General features: G+C 51.6%; 1 protein-coding gene across 11 annotated transcripts in view; it reads right to left on the bottom strand.

Moving 5' to 3' along the window:
• Positions 1-13,563, bottom strand: part of MPRIP (myosin phosphatase Rho interacting protein) — a 142,427-nt gene extending 128,864 nt beyond the window's left edge. For 7 of the 11 annotated variants that reach the window (XM_070482211.1, XM_044745234.2, XM_070482212.1 and 4 more), the window contains exon 1: positions 13,337-13,562. In XM_070482211.1, the coding sequence (XP_070338312.1) occupies positions 13,337-13,459 (123 nt within the window). In that variant the 5' untranslated portion in view covers positions 13,460-13,562. Of the gene's footprint in view, positions 1-13,336 lie in introns of all 11 variants that reach the window. The other 4 variants (XM_044745238.2, XM_044745237.2, XM_070482216.1 and 1 more) reach the window with 2 other exon arrangements.
• Between the last annotated feature and the right edge of the window lie 4,790 nt (positions 13,564-18,353).

Below are 18,353 nucleotides of genomic sequence, written 5' to 3'. Positions count from 1 at the left end.
TGACGCCTCACTTCAAGGGATGCCTCGGGTGTCTGCCCGGATTCTGCACCGGCATCAGTTCCATTGTTGACAGGCGTCCTCACTGCCACTCCTATCAAGGCATGTGGGGCCTTCCAGCAAATGGTCCAACTGGAGCTGGACCATGGATCTCAAAGAGTGGCAGTCCCTGAGACCCTTTCCGGGGTCCCTGAGCCAAAACTATCTTTATAAAAACAGTAAGTTATCATTTGTCTTTTTCACTCTTATTCTTTCACCAGTGTATACCAGGGTTTTCCACAGGCTACATGACGATATCACAGCAGACTGAATGCAGAAGATACGAGAATCCAGCTGTCTTTCATTATGACAGACGTTAGAGAGATGTGCAAAAAGGTAAACTAATGCAGCTCTTCTCAGCAAAATTTTTTTATTTGGAAAAGTTACCTTTCAGAATATACCTGTTATTATGTGAACATATAACAGATTTTATTTTTAAATGAATTAATAAATATTTTTTAATTTCTAATATAGTAAATACCATAGACATAACCCACATACACAAAAGCCCGTGAGGACCTCAACAATCAAGAGCACAAAGGGGTCCCAAGAATAAAAAGTTTGAGAACCGCTGACCCAGCCAACTGCCCCACCCCCATCCCAGTACGTCTTCCGGTCAGAAACTGGCCCACCCTGCCCCCACAACACCCCTGATCTCTCAGGCTCTACTTGCAGTGTCGCCCCAGCTGATGACACTTCTCTGGCTCTCAGTCAGCCCAAACACAAACGAGCCTTCAGGTCCATGTCTGGACTTCTCAGAGTCCTTTCTCCTCAACGGCACTACCTTAAAAGGCTGCATCTACACCAGACTTGCCCCCGGTGGCTCTGTTACAGTCCATCTGTAAATGAAACAGACTCCTGCACACAGTTGGGCAGGGAAACCCTCCTCTCAACAGGCGAACCTCTGCCTGGAGAGGAGGCCAGGAGAGGGCACTGGGCTTGACGGAGGCAACACCTGCTTGCGGGTCCCCTCCCCTGGATTCCAGCTGCCAAGAGAGGCTGAAATACCAGGAACCAAGCACCTTGAGTGTTCTGCAGGAATATGGTACATATATTGCACACAGATGCTACTTATGCTCCTTTGTATACGTCAAATATTTCATTCTACTCCAAAATATTAATGCAAGGGTTACAGTAAATCAGTGGTTTTCAAACAGTGAAAACGCCTGGAGGTTGTGCTTCAGGGGCCACTATGGAGCGTGGGTGCAGGCACTCGAGTGGGCTCACAGGTCCATCAGTCCTCCTCCCGGCCTTCACCTATGAGAGTCCTCGCTCTATTTCAAGGGGCTCTGTGTTCTATTGCTGAAGAAATAAAGTTTGAAAACTGGAAACAGTGGTGAACAGGCTAGATAAGGTCTTCTCCCTCTAACCAACCCCAAGATCCTTTGGGGGCCCCATATAAGCAACTTACCCTGCCCCTCACCACTCTGGACTGCATCAGCATCTCCCTACACTGTCTGGCCTTCAACTCCCATGAACCCTCAGGCCCCCTTCCCACCAAGATTAAAGCCCCAATTTAACCCCTTCTTGGCAACTCGGATGATCTTTAGGTTAGACGAAAGGGGAAGAAAGGAGGGAATGAAGCTCAAAAGGGCTCAGCTGCCCCTACCCACAGGCCTGGCCCCTCTGCCACCACCTCAGAGCCGCACACAGTGTTTAACCCTGAGGGTTGCCCTGGACCCCAGTTCTCCACCCCGGACTCCTCCAAATGAGGAGCACTGGGCTTCAGGCAGCATCATCTGAGGTCCATCACCCCCTCCAGCACCATCTCCACTGTCCTACCACCCAACAATCTGCAGTGCTGACATCTGGCTTGATACGCTGATTCAAAACACAGCTCATTAACAGAACTACCACAGGACTCAAAAATTCCACTCCTAGGTCTCTGCCCAGAAGAACTGAAAGTAGGTGTTTAAACAAAAACGTGTAGACGAATGTTCATAGCCACACTATTCCCAACAGCCAAAGGTGAAAACAGCGCAAATGTCCCATCTACAGGTGAAGAGATAAACAAAATGTGCTATAACCATACAATGGAATATTATTCAATCATAGAAAAGTAATGATTCATACTCCATATGGATGAACTCTGAAAACATGCTAAGTGCAAGAAGCCTGACAAAGGTCACATAATCGATGACTCCATTTTGATGAAATTTCCAGAATAGGTAAATCCATAGGGACAGAAAGCAAATTGGTGGTTGCTGAGGACTGGGGATGGGAAGTGGGGGGTAACAACTTAATAGTTATGGGGTGTTCTTTTGGGGTGATGAAATGTTTTAAACTACAGTGGCAGCGTTTGCACAACATTGTGAACGTGCTAAATGCAAATGAACTGTACATTTTAAAATGGTTAATTTTATGTTATGTGAATTTCACCTCAAAAAACAAAAACAAAAACAAAACCCACACACAGAGCTTACTAGATGAAGAAGTTTAATAGAATCTGATGGCCACAGGATTTTTGGAACATGACGCCATTCATGGCAAAGGGAAGAATGCTAATGGATGCATGGGGACAAATTCCTGGGGCAACAGCTTTGCAGGAGAGTCACACACTGTCCCTCAAAAAGCAGTGCTTCTCATTAAGAAACAGGTAGGACAGGAGACTGCGATGGGAAGGAAAAAAACGGACAGGAAATCTAAATAACCTCAGCCCAACCCTCATCTTCCAACCCCACCCTTCCTAACACACACACACACACCCTTCTGACAGGACAGCCCCTGGCTCCTGGACAAGAAGGGCTGAGGGACACACGTGGCCAGGAACAGAGAGGGTGAGCGCCTGCAGCAGCCGGCCTGCTCTCCATCCTCCTCTCCCACTCCCCTCCTCAGCTAGCCACTCACCCTCCGCCCACACACATGCCTGCAAGCCCAGCCCACGCTCAGGGCTCCTCCTCTGACTGCAGCAGCTGGAGGAAGAAGGGGAAAGCGACATTTTAAAAAGCCTCTTCCCTGTTTGGTCTTGACAAGGAGCCATGGCCGCGGGATTTTTGGAACATGACGCCATTCATGGCAAAGGGAAGAATGCTAAAGAATGCATGGGGACAAATTCCTGGAGCAACAGCTTTGCAGGAGAGTCACACACTGTCCCTCAAAAAGCAGTGCTTCCCATTAAGAAACAGGTAGGACAGGAGAGTGCGATGGGAAGGAAAAAAAGGGACAGGAAATCTAAATAACCTCAGCCCAACCCTCATCTTCCAGCCCCACCCTTCCTAACACACACACACACACCCTTCTGACAAGACAGCCCCTGGCTCCTGGACAAGAAGGGCGGAGGGACACACACTGCCAGAGATCGAACATCCAGAAGGCCCACCTGACTGCACTGGGGTCAGCATGGGAAAGAGTGGAAGGAGGAGGCCCTGAGTCAGACTGTCTGGGTTTTCGTCTCAGCTCTACCACCTACTGGATCGCCCTTGGGCAAGTTACATGACTTCCTTCCATCTCAGTTTTCTTATCTCTCCACTTCATAAGACTGCTGTGAATATAAGTGAGTTAATAGCGGCCTGGCACACAGCAATTACTATTAGCTATGAATGCCACCACCACCACAATAAATGATCCCAGAACATGTGAACTGCTCCTTCGATTTAAGTATAGAGGAACCTCCACACTATAGAAGGCTGCGTGGCCACACTAGCTGGCCCAGCTTCCCCAGGAAGAAGATCCCTAAGCTCAAAGGGTTTCTAGGTGGGAAGGGAGATGTGGGAACTAAGAGGCACCGGACTGTTTGCCGAGATGGCATCTGCCTGTTAGGAGAGCTTGCTTGCAGGCCCCACAAGGAGCCACTTCTACTTGTTCAGACGCTATAGAAACTTCCCTTGGAAGAAGGTTCCACTCTCTGGAAAAGTGTGTGATTTGTAAAGGCTGGAAGACAGTGGGGAAGAAAGCTGGGAGGACCCAGCTGCTGGCCGAGGCCACGAATCAACGCTGGTGACCAAAGAGCCAGAAGACACACAGGCCAGGCCTCCCACCCACCCTCCCAGTGATTTGGGACCAGACCTGGGCTGCTCTATACCCTCCTCCAGCCATTTCACCCAGGCACCAGGGCACGAGCACTTTGCTTCCCAGACAACTGCTCCCAGGGACACCAGTGGGATAAGTGGCTTCTTAATCCTCTCCCACATTGCTGACAGCAACTCAGACCCTTCCATGTAAAGTGACTTCTGAAATCAGGATCTGCCACTGCCATTCATGGGACCTGGACTGGGCGCTTCTCTGGGCTTAGCAGGGGCTCTGGGGTGGCTGCTGTGCTGGCCCACACCCTCTAATGGTTGATGGCCCCTGGCTTCTCTACCTCCTATCCTCTAAGGAGAGAGGAAGTTGCAGGGGGTGCCAAGCAGCTCTGCAGGAGAGGAGGCAGCGTGGGCTTTTGTTCTGTGGGCGTGAGGGTAGAGAGAAACAGAGTTTGAGGGTCAGCTGTCCCACACAATCACGGAGTTGGGCCCCCTCTCTGGGTCAGTGTTTGCAAAATGAACCCCATTTACTGAGCACCCACTCTACACCCAAGCATTTACAAATTCGGCACTTGCTATTTCTTGCGTCTTCCACATTCCTCATAGGCATTCAAAGACATGGGTATTATTATAGCCCCCAGTGTTCAGAGGAGGGACACAGACACTTAAACTCTGAGTAACTTGCTCAATCAGCATCAAAAATGGAGCCAGGATGTGAACTCAAATCTGAGCTGAAAGCCCCCACTCTCGCTTACCATTCCATTACCTTACCTGAGCACGTTTAAATGAAAAGTGGGACTATGCCAGATTTCTAGGTCAGAGCAGGTCCCCAAGCGGAAGACAAATGAATGCCCCACCCCCGTGAGCCCTGAGGCTCCCTGCGCCCCAGGTCACTCATCAGCCCCATAGAGAGGCTCTGGGTGTGGCACCCGGAGACCCAGGAGACAGGGACTCTTTCTCTGATTCAACTGGGACTCCCAGAAGCCGCTCCCAGCCCCCGGCCCCTTTAGGTGCAGGCCAGGACTATTTCGGATGTAAGAGACCGTGTGTGAAGGTATGCCATGGAGCCTCCTTGGTCTGCCTGTTAAAACTAGTGCTTCAGGACCTACAGAGATCAAGGACACAACTATTTCCTGATCCTGAATTCCTCAGGGAGAAAAACAGTGCTTCGTCTTCACAGCCTTGCCAAAGGTGTGGTCACTGCCACAGGCCAGCAGCCTGTCTGGGAGACGGGGGACACCGTGAGGCTGAGGAGATTTTAGGACCTGCATGATGTCCTGCACTGCTACCCTGCCCACTCGCACTCCCACATACCCCAGAAATAAGGAATCCAAGTCAGAGAAAGGCCCTGCTTCTGATAGCAAAGGTTAACACTTGTTATCAGACACAGGGAGGCCAAACAGAACTTTGGAAAAACCCACACTGGCCTTCCTATGACCTAGGCAGGTCACTGAACCTCTCTGGGTCTCAGTGGCTCCATGTGCTAATTGAGGACAATCCCTCACCTACTTGACGGCAGGGATCACCCAGCCCCTGCAGGCCCCTCCTCCCAGGGCCAGGAATTAGGAGTCCATTAAAGAGCTTTGATTTAGTTTGCACTACCCCAACCTCCTACAGAAACAGTACCGAGTTAACAAAGCAAAGCGGCCTTCCCAAGGGAAGGGAAGACAGACTCCTGGACACGCAAAGGCTGGTGTGGAAACTTCATGGAACCAAATTTTGTATCACAGCCCCATCGCTAGGCAGCTTGGTGACCTCGGGTCGGCTACCCAACCTCCCTGAAACTCCACATCCCCTCCTCTACCAGTGGCCATGCTGCCACCAGCCCTGCTCACCTCCTCAGCTGCTGAAGCAGAATGAGCTCATGGTATAGGACAACTGGTTCAGAGCAGTGGAGGCTCAGGAGGGTTCAAGAGGCCCATCTGCTCCCTCTCACTGCAAGCGGCCCCAAAGACGGGTGCAGGGCCCCCATCCAGCGCAGTGTGCAGACACCAAGCTGAGTGGGCAGGAGCCGGGAGGGTCACCAGCTCCAGGCAAAACTAGGCTGTGGTTTCATGTGAACTAGAATGACCCTGACTGAGAAAACCAGCGAGTGGTTTGAAAGATTCCAGTTCCAGTCTCTAGAGATAAAATGTCAGGGATTCAACCCACTGGCTATCTCGTCCCTAAAGGAAGCGATAATATGATGGCAGCAGTGGGGCTGGACATTTGGAGCTTCCATCAAAGGGTAGCTATGAAACCATTGTGGATGATTTCACAGAACCCTCAACTACTACAACTGGAGGAAAGAACCATAAACTCTAGGGCGGAGTTTTCAAATCTGTCCCTTGTAGCCCCCCAAGATGACTGGAGGCCCCATGGAGGGAAGCAGAGGTGGCTGGGAGGCCAAGCTCCAGGCCCCAGAACCGTGTCGCTCTTTCTGTTTCATACATGGCACTCCCATACAAGATTCCTCTGAGTAGAAGGTTCCGCGATTTAACAAAAGTTTGAAAACCACTGACCTGGTCCAGGTCATTTCAGATAGGAAAGTGAGGCTTGGGGAGTGAGCTTCCAAGGACAAAAGAAAGCCTGTCTTCCAGGTTAAACGCTTCTGAACCAGCACCCAGTGCTTTTCACCCTCCCTGAGCCTCCTCCCCAGCATCAGGACAGCGGCAGCAGGACATCACCTCCTTCTCGTCTCTTCCCTGGTTGTTTTCTGGTTAGTTCTCTCTCCTCTCTTTCAAGACTAAATGGCAGCTTGGGAACAATTTAAAGATAAACATTCCAAGTCAAATTTCTTTATTTCAGCTAAACAGCATCAGGGCTTCGTAATCAGGAGACAGCCAAACAAAGGCCACTCCCCACAGGAGAGGCTGTCAGTGTGCTTCCTGGAATATTAATTACCACAGAGGGGGTTCAGGAACTTCCAAAGGCCTGGCTGGCCCCTCCATCTATTCCATTAGCACACCATTCCCTGTAAACAGAAGGTGGGCACCCACTTTCTAGGTAGGAAACCGAGGCTCGGAGAATGTAAGTGACCTTCCTAGGTCACCCCGCACATCTGTGCCAAAAATAGAACATAGGTCTTCGATTGTAGTCCTTCTGTGTGGCAACAGAAAAAGAGCACAAAGAGAAAGTTCAAGCAGCAGGCTCGAGCGCAGGGGGGAAGGCAGCCAGCAGACAGCTCCACTGACCAATACCGAGGGCCTGCAGAGGGCCGGGTCAGAACACAGTGTGCCTGCGGGCTCGTCAGCCTGCCCCCGCAGGGCTCTCACTTGCTCCCCACAGCACAGGCCCCCGAGGCCCCAACCAGTACCCTCTGCCCTCCGCACCTGGAGGGGTAGCGGGGATCAGAGCCCCAGAGCTCTCAAACACACTAAAAGGAGTCACCAAAGAAGGTGTGACTTTTAAAGCAAGAACTCCCAAAAGTTGGCAAAAAGACACCAATCGGGGGACACAAAAAGGAGGGACGGTGTGAGAGAACAAGCATTCCAGGAATCCTCCAAACCCAGGCTGTCTGCATGACACCCCCACGGAGGAGGAAAAACCCAGAAGCACAGCCTTCCCATCCTATGCTTCCCTGAGGGTCTCAAGGGCCCAGACATGGGCCAGGCGCTGCCGCTGGAGCTGCCCATCCAACACCGCCGGCATCAGCACGCGTGGCTACCGAGCACCTGAAAAGTGGCTAGTCTGAACTGAAAGGGCCGTAAAAGTAAAGCTGCACATAACTTCTTTGCATGTTAAAATGATAATATTTTGGATACGTTAGGTTAAATAAAATATAATTTAAATTAATTTAATTGTTTCTTTTTATTTTAATGTAGCAACCAGAAAATGTACAATTACACATGCGGCTGCATTATAGTTCCGCTGGACAGTACGGATCTCACCCAGGGTTGGCAGGCTATGCCCCAGAGGGCAAAGCTAGCTTGCTGGCTGTTTTCTTAAGGCCCCAAAACCACAAATGGCTTTTGCATTTCTAAATGGTTATATAAGTACCTACATGAACTCCTTGATTTTGCCTGTTGGCCTACAAAGCCTAAAATATTTACCATCTGGCCATTTAGGAAAAAAATTTGCCAATTCCTGGTCTAGACTCTAGAACAATCAGATATTCACTCCAATGACACACGAAGCAGAGGGCAGGTTTGGGATGTGTGTGTGTGTGTGTGTGTGTGTGAGATTCTTCCACAACCGTTTGTTTTAATTGAGGTAAAATTCACCTAACATAAAATTAATCATTTTAAAGTGAACAGTTCAGTGGCATTTAGTACATTCGATGTTATGCAATCACCATCTCTATCTAGTTCTAAAGCATTTCATCACCCCCAAAATAGAATCCCGATCCCATTAGCAGGCACTGCTGTTCCCTCCTCTCCCAGAACCTTGGCAACCACTAATCTGCTTTCTGTTTCCATGGATTTACCTATTCTGGACATTTCATATAAAAGGAATCATACGATATGTGACCTTTTGTGTCTGATTCTTTCACTTAACATCATGTTTTTGAGGTTCAATCATGTAGCCTGCCTCAGTACTTCAGTCCTTTTTATAACTGACTAAAATTGTACGGATATACCACAACTTGTTTATCCATTCATCCACGATGGATACTTGGGTTATTACTACCTCCTGGCCACTGTGAATAGTGCTATGAACATATGTATAAGAGTATTTGTTTGAATACCTGTTTCCAATTCTTTGGGGTATATGCTGGGAATTGAATTACTGGGCTATACGGTAATTCTTTTGAGGAACTGCCAGTTTTCCACAGCAGCTGTCCATTTTACATTCCTATCAGCAATGCAGGAGGGCTCCAACTTCTCCACATCCTCACCAACACTTATTAGTTTTCCTTTTCTACTACAGCCATCCTAGCGGATGTGAAGTATATTTCATTGGGGTTTCAATTTGCATTTCCTTAATGACTAATCACACTGACCATCTTTTCATGTGCTTGTTGGCCATTTTTAAGGTCTGGGATTTTTGACACACCCCTTGACAAACAACCTACAAATATGCACATAAATTACCAATATTCTTAAAAGGGTGGGCATGAAATCACCCCACCGCCTTTGACATAAATGTGAAGTCAAATAAAGAAGTTCCATATCCTGGAACTTATAAGAGTATCAGAGGAACAAGGAAAGTAGATGAGACGATTCATAGAGACCAAGCCCTGGACCACGCACCTGTGTACCCCACTACCCCAATGCCCCAGCAGCCCTGGCAGTGGAGTACGGGCACGGCAAGGGGCAGGATCTGACTAGGTCTGAGGAGAGATGCAGGAGGACTAGACGAGCCTTGGGAGAGATCAAGACCAACCTCATTCTCCAGACGAGAATCGAGGCCTGAGAAGGGAAAACAACCCAGCCAAGGTCGACAATAAAAAAGTGGTAGGCCCCGGACTAGAACCGAAGTTCCTTCCACAAAAGGCAATGCCTAAAGTTGCACAAGTTGTCAGGAGAATGAGACATCAGGTCAGGTCAATACCCACCAGGAACCCAGAGACCGACACTGAGGATGGGAAGAAATTTTGGAAGCTGAGAACCCTGGGTTCCAGGCCTGCTGCTCCCATTAACCACCAACCCCTCTGATTCACCTCTCTGCCTCACCTGCCCCCTACTTCTTGGTTCAGTCTACATGGCCTCCTGAGTGACCGCATTCACTCCCATGACTGCCTCGGCCCCCACGCCACCTCCAGCTCTAACCACATACTGCCTGAGTGGGCAATTCCACCTACGGACCCAACCGGACTTCCACCTACACGAGGTCAAATTTACCATATTCTGTTTGAGCCCTCCACAAGCCCCAAATCTACTCCAAATCTGTATTCTCAATCTTTGTTAAAGGTACTTTTATCCACCCAGGTTTCTTCAATCCCTACCTCCAACCGACTACAAACCCCCTGTGCCTAGGCTTTGAGCCTCTCCCCTCCCGGCCAGCACGAACCTAGAGAAGACTTTTTCTGCACTCCACCTAGACTACTTCAAGAGCACCTATTAGAGCTCTGCCTTCAGCCAGAATTATTTTCCTAAAACATAAATCTGATGGATTAGAAAGCTAGGCATAAAAATAACTGCAAGAGAACTAAGAAAATCTGAGAGACTATTTTATAATCCCAGAAAGAAGACCTTCATAAGCGTAAGATTAAAATTACCAAATATAAAGGAAAACATGGAAATGCAATAGCATTCATATTTAAAACTACCATATGAAAAAGACAAATGAACACACATGAAACTAAAAGACAACTGACACCCTGGGAGAAAATACCTGCAATTTATGACAGGTGGCAGATTAATATCTAGAGCAGGGCCAGCAAACTGTGGCTCACAGGCCAGATCCTGCCAACTGCCTGTCTTTGTAAATAAAGTTTTATTAGAAACAGCCATACCCGTTAGTTTATGTATCGTCTACAGTGGCTTTGCACAGTAGCTTCTACGCTACAAGGGGAAAGCTGTGTAGGTGCCACAAAGAACACAGGTCCCACAAAGCCAAAATATCTGGCCTTTCACAGAAAAAGGTTGTGAATCCCCAACCTAGAGTATATACAGAAAGTTCCTACAAATCAACAGGGAGGAAAAACTAACTGAACAGAAAAACGTGCAAACAATATGAATGAGTAATCCACAAATATTCAATAAATATTATAAAAAGAGCTTAATCTCACTGGTAATTAGGGAAATTATGAAAGAATTAAATCATCTGACAGTAGCCAATCCTGACAATGGTACGACACAGTCTTTTTTGGAAAGCAATTTGGTGATATCTAAAAAAATTCAATGTGCTTGATGTCAACCCAGCCATTCTATTTTTAGGTCTCTGCCCCCAGAGAAATACTTGCATTTGTGCACGCACACACACCCAAAAGCATTTAGAAAGCTGTTTGCTGAAGCATTCACTGTTTGTAACAGCAAAACCTGGAAGCAACCATGGGACATCCCTGATGGTACAATATGCAAAACGATTCTGGTATATTTATATGTAATACCATGAAAAGAGCCCTAAGATGTGTCATTAAGCAGAAACAATATGTTGCAAATACATACACACAGTTTAGCTTAAAAAAGGTTTTAACCGTGTATTTGAATCCACAGGTACACAGAAAAATGCGCAGAAAGACTGAAAGATAACACCTTAGAGGGTGGTGGCCTCAAGGATCACTGGTCTATCTTCCAGCCTTGACAGTCTAAACAAGCTCTGGGCGGGGAGGGGCAGCAGGAAGCAGGAACCAGGGGGGAGACTGATGGGAAGCGACTGGCTGAGGTTTTCTGAGGGAGCCAGGAGGATGAGAGTAAGAGGCCGGGGGAGGGCCGGATGCAGAGAGCAGCAGCTAAGGTTATTGGCAACAGCCCTGGAGTCTCCCTCCTCCTCTTTTCAAGAGCAGTTTCTTCCTGAAAGATCCCAGGAGGTAGAAGGCTGGCCTAATCTCTCCCAGCACAATAACCCCACTCATTATTTCAGAAATTACCGTTCCAGTTGTGGCTTGGAAGACTCGGGTCTGTGTCAAAATCCACAATTAAACTGCGAATACGATGAAAAGAGTAAAGTACTTCAAATTTTTGACAACCTCTCCTGAATCCAATTAATAATCAACAGACTCTTTTTTAATCTTTAACAGATTCAGCTCAAATATGCAGATTTCACTCTAGTTCATCTAAGCTTAAGAATCAGAAAACAGGCCCGATGAGGTGTAAATACCCAAGTTACCAATTTTGGCAGTCGCTTGGAGTAACCATGACTCTCTCTCAGAACAACCCTTGCCAAGCCCAGAAACTTCCTAAACCCAAGTTCACTATTCGTTAGGCAATTTCTGTCTTTTAAATTGTAAGAGAAAAAAGTTGAATAAGACCATTCCTTGCTTTCCACGACAGCCTGGTGAGAGTGGTAAGCCAGGGATCCCTAGTCCCAATTCATAGAAAAGGAAATGAAACTATACAAAGGGACTTGTTCAAGGTCGTGCAGCTGAAAGTGACAGCAAGATTAGAAGCAAAGTCTCCTGACTCCTGGTCCAGGACCCCCATCAGCACACAAACTGCTTCCCAGAAAAAGGCGTCCAGTCAAGAAGAGAGAACCTCCCTTAAAGCCCACCCCCCACCCCAGAAAACTCACCAGGAAACTGAGTTCCACCCTTTCCCAAGCTGACCTGGCCCTTCTGCCCTGACAATCTATGACTTTGCAGCCTTGAGTGTTTGGTTAAGCTTTTGGTTTTAGATAAAAGGGGTCTTTCGCTGGCTGCTGGGAACCTGACCTAAGAGGAAGGCACCACATCCCAGGCCACAACCCCTGCCCTGCCACCCGACTCCGCTCTGCCATGTAAACAAGTCAAACCCTGGGAGCGCTTAAGCACCATGAAAAACAGCCAGGCGCGGCACTTCAAAGCAACGTTTTCCATCTCGGGGGTTCTCCTGCAAAGGGACGGCGACACCTGGGTCACACCGGGCTGGAATGCGAAAGGAGCTCCCCTGGTCTCGTTCGGGGAGGGGAGGGAAAGCTCTCAGAGGATGGAGGCTGGGCAAGACGGCGAGAAGGGGCCACAGACGCCTCCTGAGGAGACGGAGACGAGGCTGGGTCAGGGAGGCAAGGACCCCGCACGTCCGAAAGCCCTGCCCGTGCTCCGGAGAACCCTGGGCGCCGGGAGCGCAGGCGACCGCTGAGGGCCCCAAGGGCCACCGGGGACCGCAGCCCAACTTCCCAGGCCGCTGTCACCCACACAAAGCCCTCCTCTCCGAAGCCACTCCAGGGACGGGCCCAGGACTCGGCGTCGTTGGAGGCGGCGGCTCTGACGCCGACCCGGGAGCTCCGGGACGGGTCCGAGCCCTCTCCCGACAGCGCCGACCCCGTGTCCCCACTCCGCGCCCGGCGGGGAGGAGCCCCAGCCCCCCGCCGACAGCGGGTCCCCCAGCCGAAGTTCGAAGGCCGGACGCTCGTGCCAGCCTTCGGGACCCTGCCCCGCTCTCCGGCCGCCGACGGCGACCACGACGGGGAAGAGGGCGGCTGCGCCAAACCGGAGGGGCGCCCACGGGCCACCGCACAGTCCTCCGCCCTCAGCCGCCCCGGGCGGACGAGTCCGAGCCCGGCCCCAAGACAGACTCCGGGGTCCTGGCAGCGGCGGGCCCCTCCCGAGCCCTGTGTCCCCTCCGCGGAGAAGCAGGCACGTTGGAGTCACGGCACCCCCGGCACGACTCACGCGGCGGCCGGGCCGCGGGGAGCGGGAGGAGGCGCCCCGCGGCCGACCGGAGCGCCTCCCTTTGTCCCGCGCCGCCCGCGCGCTCCCCGCCGCGCCGCGCCCCGGACCCCGCACGGCCCCCCCGCCGGCCGGCGCACCCGCGCCCGCGAGGCCCGCGCGGCCCGCTCACCTGCGTCAGGTCCTCGTCGTTGAGCAGATGGGACTCGCGCGGCTTGAAGCAGTTCTGACACTTGCTCTTGTTGAAGATGTTGGCCTGGAACTTCCTGCACGGGTTCTCCTTGGCCGCCGACATGGTCGCGCGGCGGCGGCGCAGGCCCCGAGGCCCGGCCCGGCCCGGCGCGCTGCGCGGCGGACGGCGGGCGGCGCGGCGGCGGCGGCAGCATGCACGGCGGCGGGCGGGCCGCTCAGCGCGGGCGCCGCCGCATGCCCCGCGACCGGCCGCCTCTCACCGGGCCGCGCGGCGGTCGGGGCCTCGCGGGCGCCGGGACGCGGGCGCCTCCCCTCGCGCGGCGGCCCCGCGCGCGGCCCTCACAGAGCGCGAGGTCCCCGCCGCCCGCCCGCACGGCCGCCGCCCGCCCGCCGCAGGCCCATGGACGCGGCCCGCGCCCGCCGCCCCTCGCGCTCTGCCCGCCCCCGGCGCCGGGTCGTGCAGCTCCGGGTCGGTGCCGCCGCCGCTGCCCTCGGCGCCGCGCGGCCGCAGCAAATGGGAGCGGGGCGGCTGGCGCGCTCTGGGCGGGGCGGCGGGCGGGGGCGGGCGGGCGGCGCGGGGCGGGGCGGGGCCGCGGCCGGGCGACCGGCGGCCCTGCCGGCCTATGGCAGCGGCTCACCCGGCTAACAAAGGGAGCCCTTGGCCAATGGGAGCCGGGGGTGGGACGAAGGGCCGCCGGGCGCAAGGTAACTTGTGCAGGCGCAGGAAGGTGGGGGCGCGGGGATGGGACGTTCAGGTTTGGTGGACTGGCGCCCAGGCCGCCGAGCCCCTGACAGCTGCGGAGCCGGGGCGGGGGCCTGCGGGGGGCTTGCAAGGGGCGGGGGTCTGCGGGGGCGGGGCAGACCTCCGGCCGGCTCTCCGCAAACCTCGCTTCTAGCCTTGTCTTCCTGCGCCCATTCTGGACACCCGGGCCAAGCTCTGAGTTCTTGTTTTAACACCTACTATGCGCCAGGCCCCCCGTCGGAGGAGTCCTAGTTAGCCTTATTAACAAGGGTTAGATAATGTCCAGGCGCTCGATATGCATCAGCTCATTAAAGTTTCACAGCCTCTCCATCATCATCTCCATTTTACATGTGAGGAAACTGAGGCGAGGAGATGTGAAGAAATAGGAGGGAGGGTTTCCAGGGATGAGTAAGAGAAGATGTCAGCCTTGAGGAGCTGTCAGTTCTATTATGGGCGATTAGTGAAGGCCGACTCTCTGCCAGGTGCTGAGCACGGCATCTTTCACCCATTACGTGCTTGAGGAAATTAAGGCTCGGACGCCTGCAGTAATTTATGCAGGGGCACTCTGCTAGGAGGGGCTGAACTGACGCTCCAAACCTCCACTGTCCAGTCTGGTGGCCAAACAACCACCTGGAGAAAACTGTAAAGGAGGCACAGGCAGAAGGTTCGAGAACCCAGAGATGGGGAAATGTGGTCTTCGGGAAAATCAGGGGCGGCAGCAAGGAGGAAGGGAAAGGTAAGCAGCCACTGAGAGGCTGAGAATGGCTAGAGGTGGAGGTAGAGGAGGAGGGAGCGGGACGGATGAAGCTAAAGGGATGCATGAGGGCTGGAACACCCAGGGCCTTGGATTCTGAGCTCGGGCTTGTGAATGTCAGCCTGCTGGCAGCCGGAGTCCATGAGGGGAGTTTCTAAACAGGGGGTGAGCTAAGTCAGCCCTCACGGAGGAGGTGACGCTGAAGCATGTGTTAGCAGCCGTGACAGCAGCTGTTGCTTAGGGAGTGGGAAGGTTTTAAGAGAAGTAGCAAATGCTCCCAGAGATGTGTACTTTTCCACTGATCATCTGGTGAGTATCTCAGAGAGGTGGATTTCAACTGAGTGTAGGAAAATGCTTTTCTCCAAAGGGAGCTTTGAAGGCAGGTGGGTCAAAGTTCTGGGCAGCCTAAGCGGGAGGCCCAGCTCCACCCCTCACTGGCTCTGCAGCCCTGGGCAGGTCCCTCCACCTGCTGGCTGCCTCAGTTACCTCATCTACAAAATTGGCATGATGGTATGGTGGCTGTGAGCATTATATGATATAGTGCTTCTAAAATATTTAGCGCAATGTGGCAAAATGTTAATTAGTGAATCTAGGCAAAGGGTGTTTGTTGTACGATTCTTGCAACTTTTCTGTTGGTTTAAATTTTTGCAAAATAAAAAAGGGTGTGTGGGGTGGGGGGGAGACAGACAATTCTCGCCTGCATAGAACACTCAGAAACTGATCCTAATGGCGCCTCTGGGGAGGGGAGCTGAGTGGTTGAGAGGTGGCCTACTTTTAGTTTTCACTGTAAGCCCTTTTGTTCTTTTTAGATTGGTATTGTGTGTATATACAACTTGTAAAATAATTTTTTAAAGTCCTACCCATGCCTCAAGGTCAATGCAAAGGCCACTTCCCTTAAGAAAAAGCTTGGGATGTTCTGCTCAGGTCGGTGGACACATCCAGCAGCTGCCTTGAATGGGAGGGCCCCACAACTGGGGGATAAAGACGCGTTTGATTCAGCCCTGCCTAGAAGGAGCTCATACTCCAGCAAGTGGAGACAAAAAGAAACAGGAGGCGGACAAACAAATCCAATCCGGGGCGTGGTGAGGGTCCAGACAAGGGCAGCCGGCTCCTTATGCAGCTTCAGGGAGGGCTCCTTGGAGGAGGCAGTGGCTGAGCCGAGTTCTGAGCTGAACTCCCAGCCAGGAGAAGGTAGAGGGAAGGCATTCCAGATGGAAGGAGCATGTGAGCAGAAGCTTGGGGCCTTGAAAGCAAAGGGTGCATGAATGCAAGCACCTCAGCATGACTGGGTCGTACAGAGAGGGAGAGTAACGAGCAGTGAGAGTGACTGGGAGCCGCAAATAGATGGGGCGCCCGAGGGCACACGCTGTGGGAATCCCATCGTGACAGACTAAGGCTCAGCCTCTTCAGGGAGATAGGTCATGTTGTTTATCAATATTATTGTTATTTTATTTCCATTTTACAGAAAACACACATGAGCCTCAGGGCATTTAAAGAACTTGCCTGTGGTCACAGTATAGACCCTCTATGTGAGGATTCAAGCCCACACAGGCAATACTAGAGCTGCCTGGTCAATGGGGAACCAGTAAATGGATCTTTCAGATTGAGCGCTTAAATGAGGGCTGTTGGCCTAGAGAATGAGTCAGAGGTGGAGGACCGGAAACATGATCAACCGGGAAGCTACTGCAATAGCCCAGAGCGTTGAGAAGGTGGGGGTCTGAGCTAGGACGGGGTCAGTGGGAGGTGGAGATCAGAATGAATCTGGGAAACACTCAGGAGGTGGAATATGTGGATCTAGCCACTCACTGTGCTGCCCTCCAGAACTTGACTAGACTGGGCGCCAGAGGGCAGGGCTGGATCTCATTCCTGCTGTCTCCCCCAGGCCTACTTCAGTGCCTGGCACATAATGGCTGCTCACAAAGCCCTGCCGAGTGAATGAAGCCACACTTGCTGTTCTGTCTCATATTGTCGTATTTCCCACACACGATTATAAAACCCACGCAAACATAAGCCTTGGGTTCCATTTGCAGGAGCCTAGAATAGCACGTCACACAAGGTCAAATACCCAATGGAAACATGTCAACATTCACTGGGCTGTACACCTGAGATGTGCTCCCTTTATTGTGCACGTCTCAGTGTACAATGTGTATCTCAAATAAACAGCAAAGAAGTGAACAAGGACAGGTTTCTCAGGTGGGCCCCAAATGCAAGTCCTGCTCTTTGCACCTGATGGCATCCTGTGAGGGAGCAGAACTTACACACACACACACACACACACACAGGAAAATCCGCTCTCACATCAAGCTTTGGAACCTCGCACAAATAGGCACGCACACACAGGTAACCGCTGTGTTATCTCTGTCATCACACATTAGTCTGGTTTGTCCGTGAACTGTCTATAAGTAGAACCTGCACTCTCTGTGTCTGGCTTTTCTCACTCAACAGTACGTCCGAGCAATTTGTCCATGGTGTTGTGTGTATCAGTGCTTCATGCTTTTTCACTGCCCCCTCGCAGTCCATTGTGTAGTTATATTGCAGTTCATCTGGCCATGCTCCCATGGGTGTCCATTTGGGGTGTTTCCAGTTTGGGTTATCATGAAGAAAGCTCTTAGGGACATCCTTGTGCGCGTCTTTTGGTGGACTTAGGGACTTATTTCTGTACACCGAGGAGGGGATGACAGGGTTCTTTGGTAAGCCTGTGTTTGATTTGACAGGAAACTGCCCAACAGTTCTCCCAACCTGGGAGCTGACTCTCCTCTTACCCTTTCTCTTCTTTTTCTTGAGGAAGATTAGCCCTGAGCTAACATCTGCCACCAATCCTCCTCTTTTTGCTGAGGAAGACTGGCCCTGAGCTCACATCCGTGCCCATCTTCCTCTACTTTATGCATGAGACACCCACCACAGTATGGCTTGCCAAGCCGTGCCATGTCCGCACCCGGGATCAGAACCGGCGAACCCCAGGCCACTCAAGCCCTTTCTCTTCTAAAACTGATAATAAGATTCACCAGGAGGAACGTGTTAACTCTACGGCCTTCTCATGGGAATTCTGAATCAGTGTGTCGTTGGAGCTCAGGAATCTGTCTTTTAAATAAGTGTGCCAGGCATTTCTTATCGTTAGGCAAGTTTTGGAAACAGTGGATGGAGCTGTGGTTCTCAGATCCTGGGAGATTTTTAAGAATATCTACTCTAGGGGCTGGCCCCGTGGCCGAGTGGTTAAGTTCCCGCACTCTGCTGCAGGCGGCCCAGTGTTTCGTTGGTTCGAATCCTGGGCGCGGACATGGCACTGCTCATCAAGCCATGCTGAGGCAGCGTCCCACATGCCACAACTAGAAGGACCCACAACGAAGAACATACAACTATGTGCCGGGGGGCTTTGGGGAGAAAAAGGAAAAAAATAAAATCTTTAGAAAAAAAATAAAAAAACCTACTCTGGGCCACCCCATTCTCAGATATTCTAATTTAATTAACATCTGGAAAAGCTCCTTGGGGGGTTCTAATGTC

This window comes from Equus asinus, chromosome 13 (assembly GCF_041296235.1).
Source record: "Equus asinus isolate D_3611 breed Donkey chromosome 13, EquAss-T2T_v2, whole genome shotgun sequence".
NCBI classification, from domain to species: Eukaryota; Metazoa; Chordata; class Mammalia; order Perissodactyla; family Equidae; genus Equus; species Equus asinus.
Note: the sequence above shows the minus strand (reverse complement) of the source record. Positions and strands in the feature narration are given on the sequence as shown.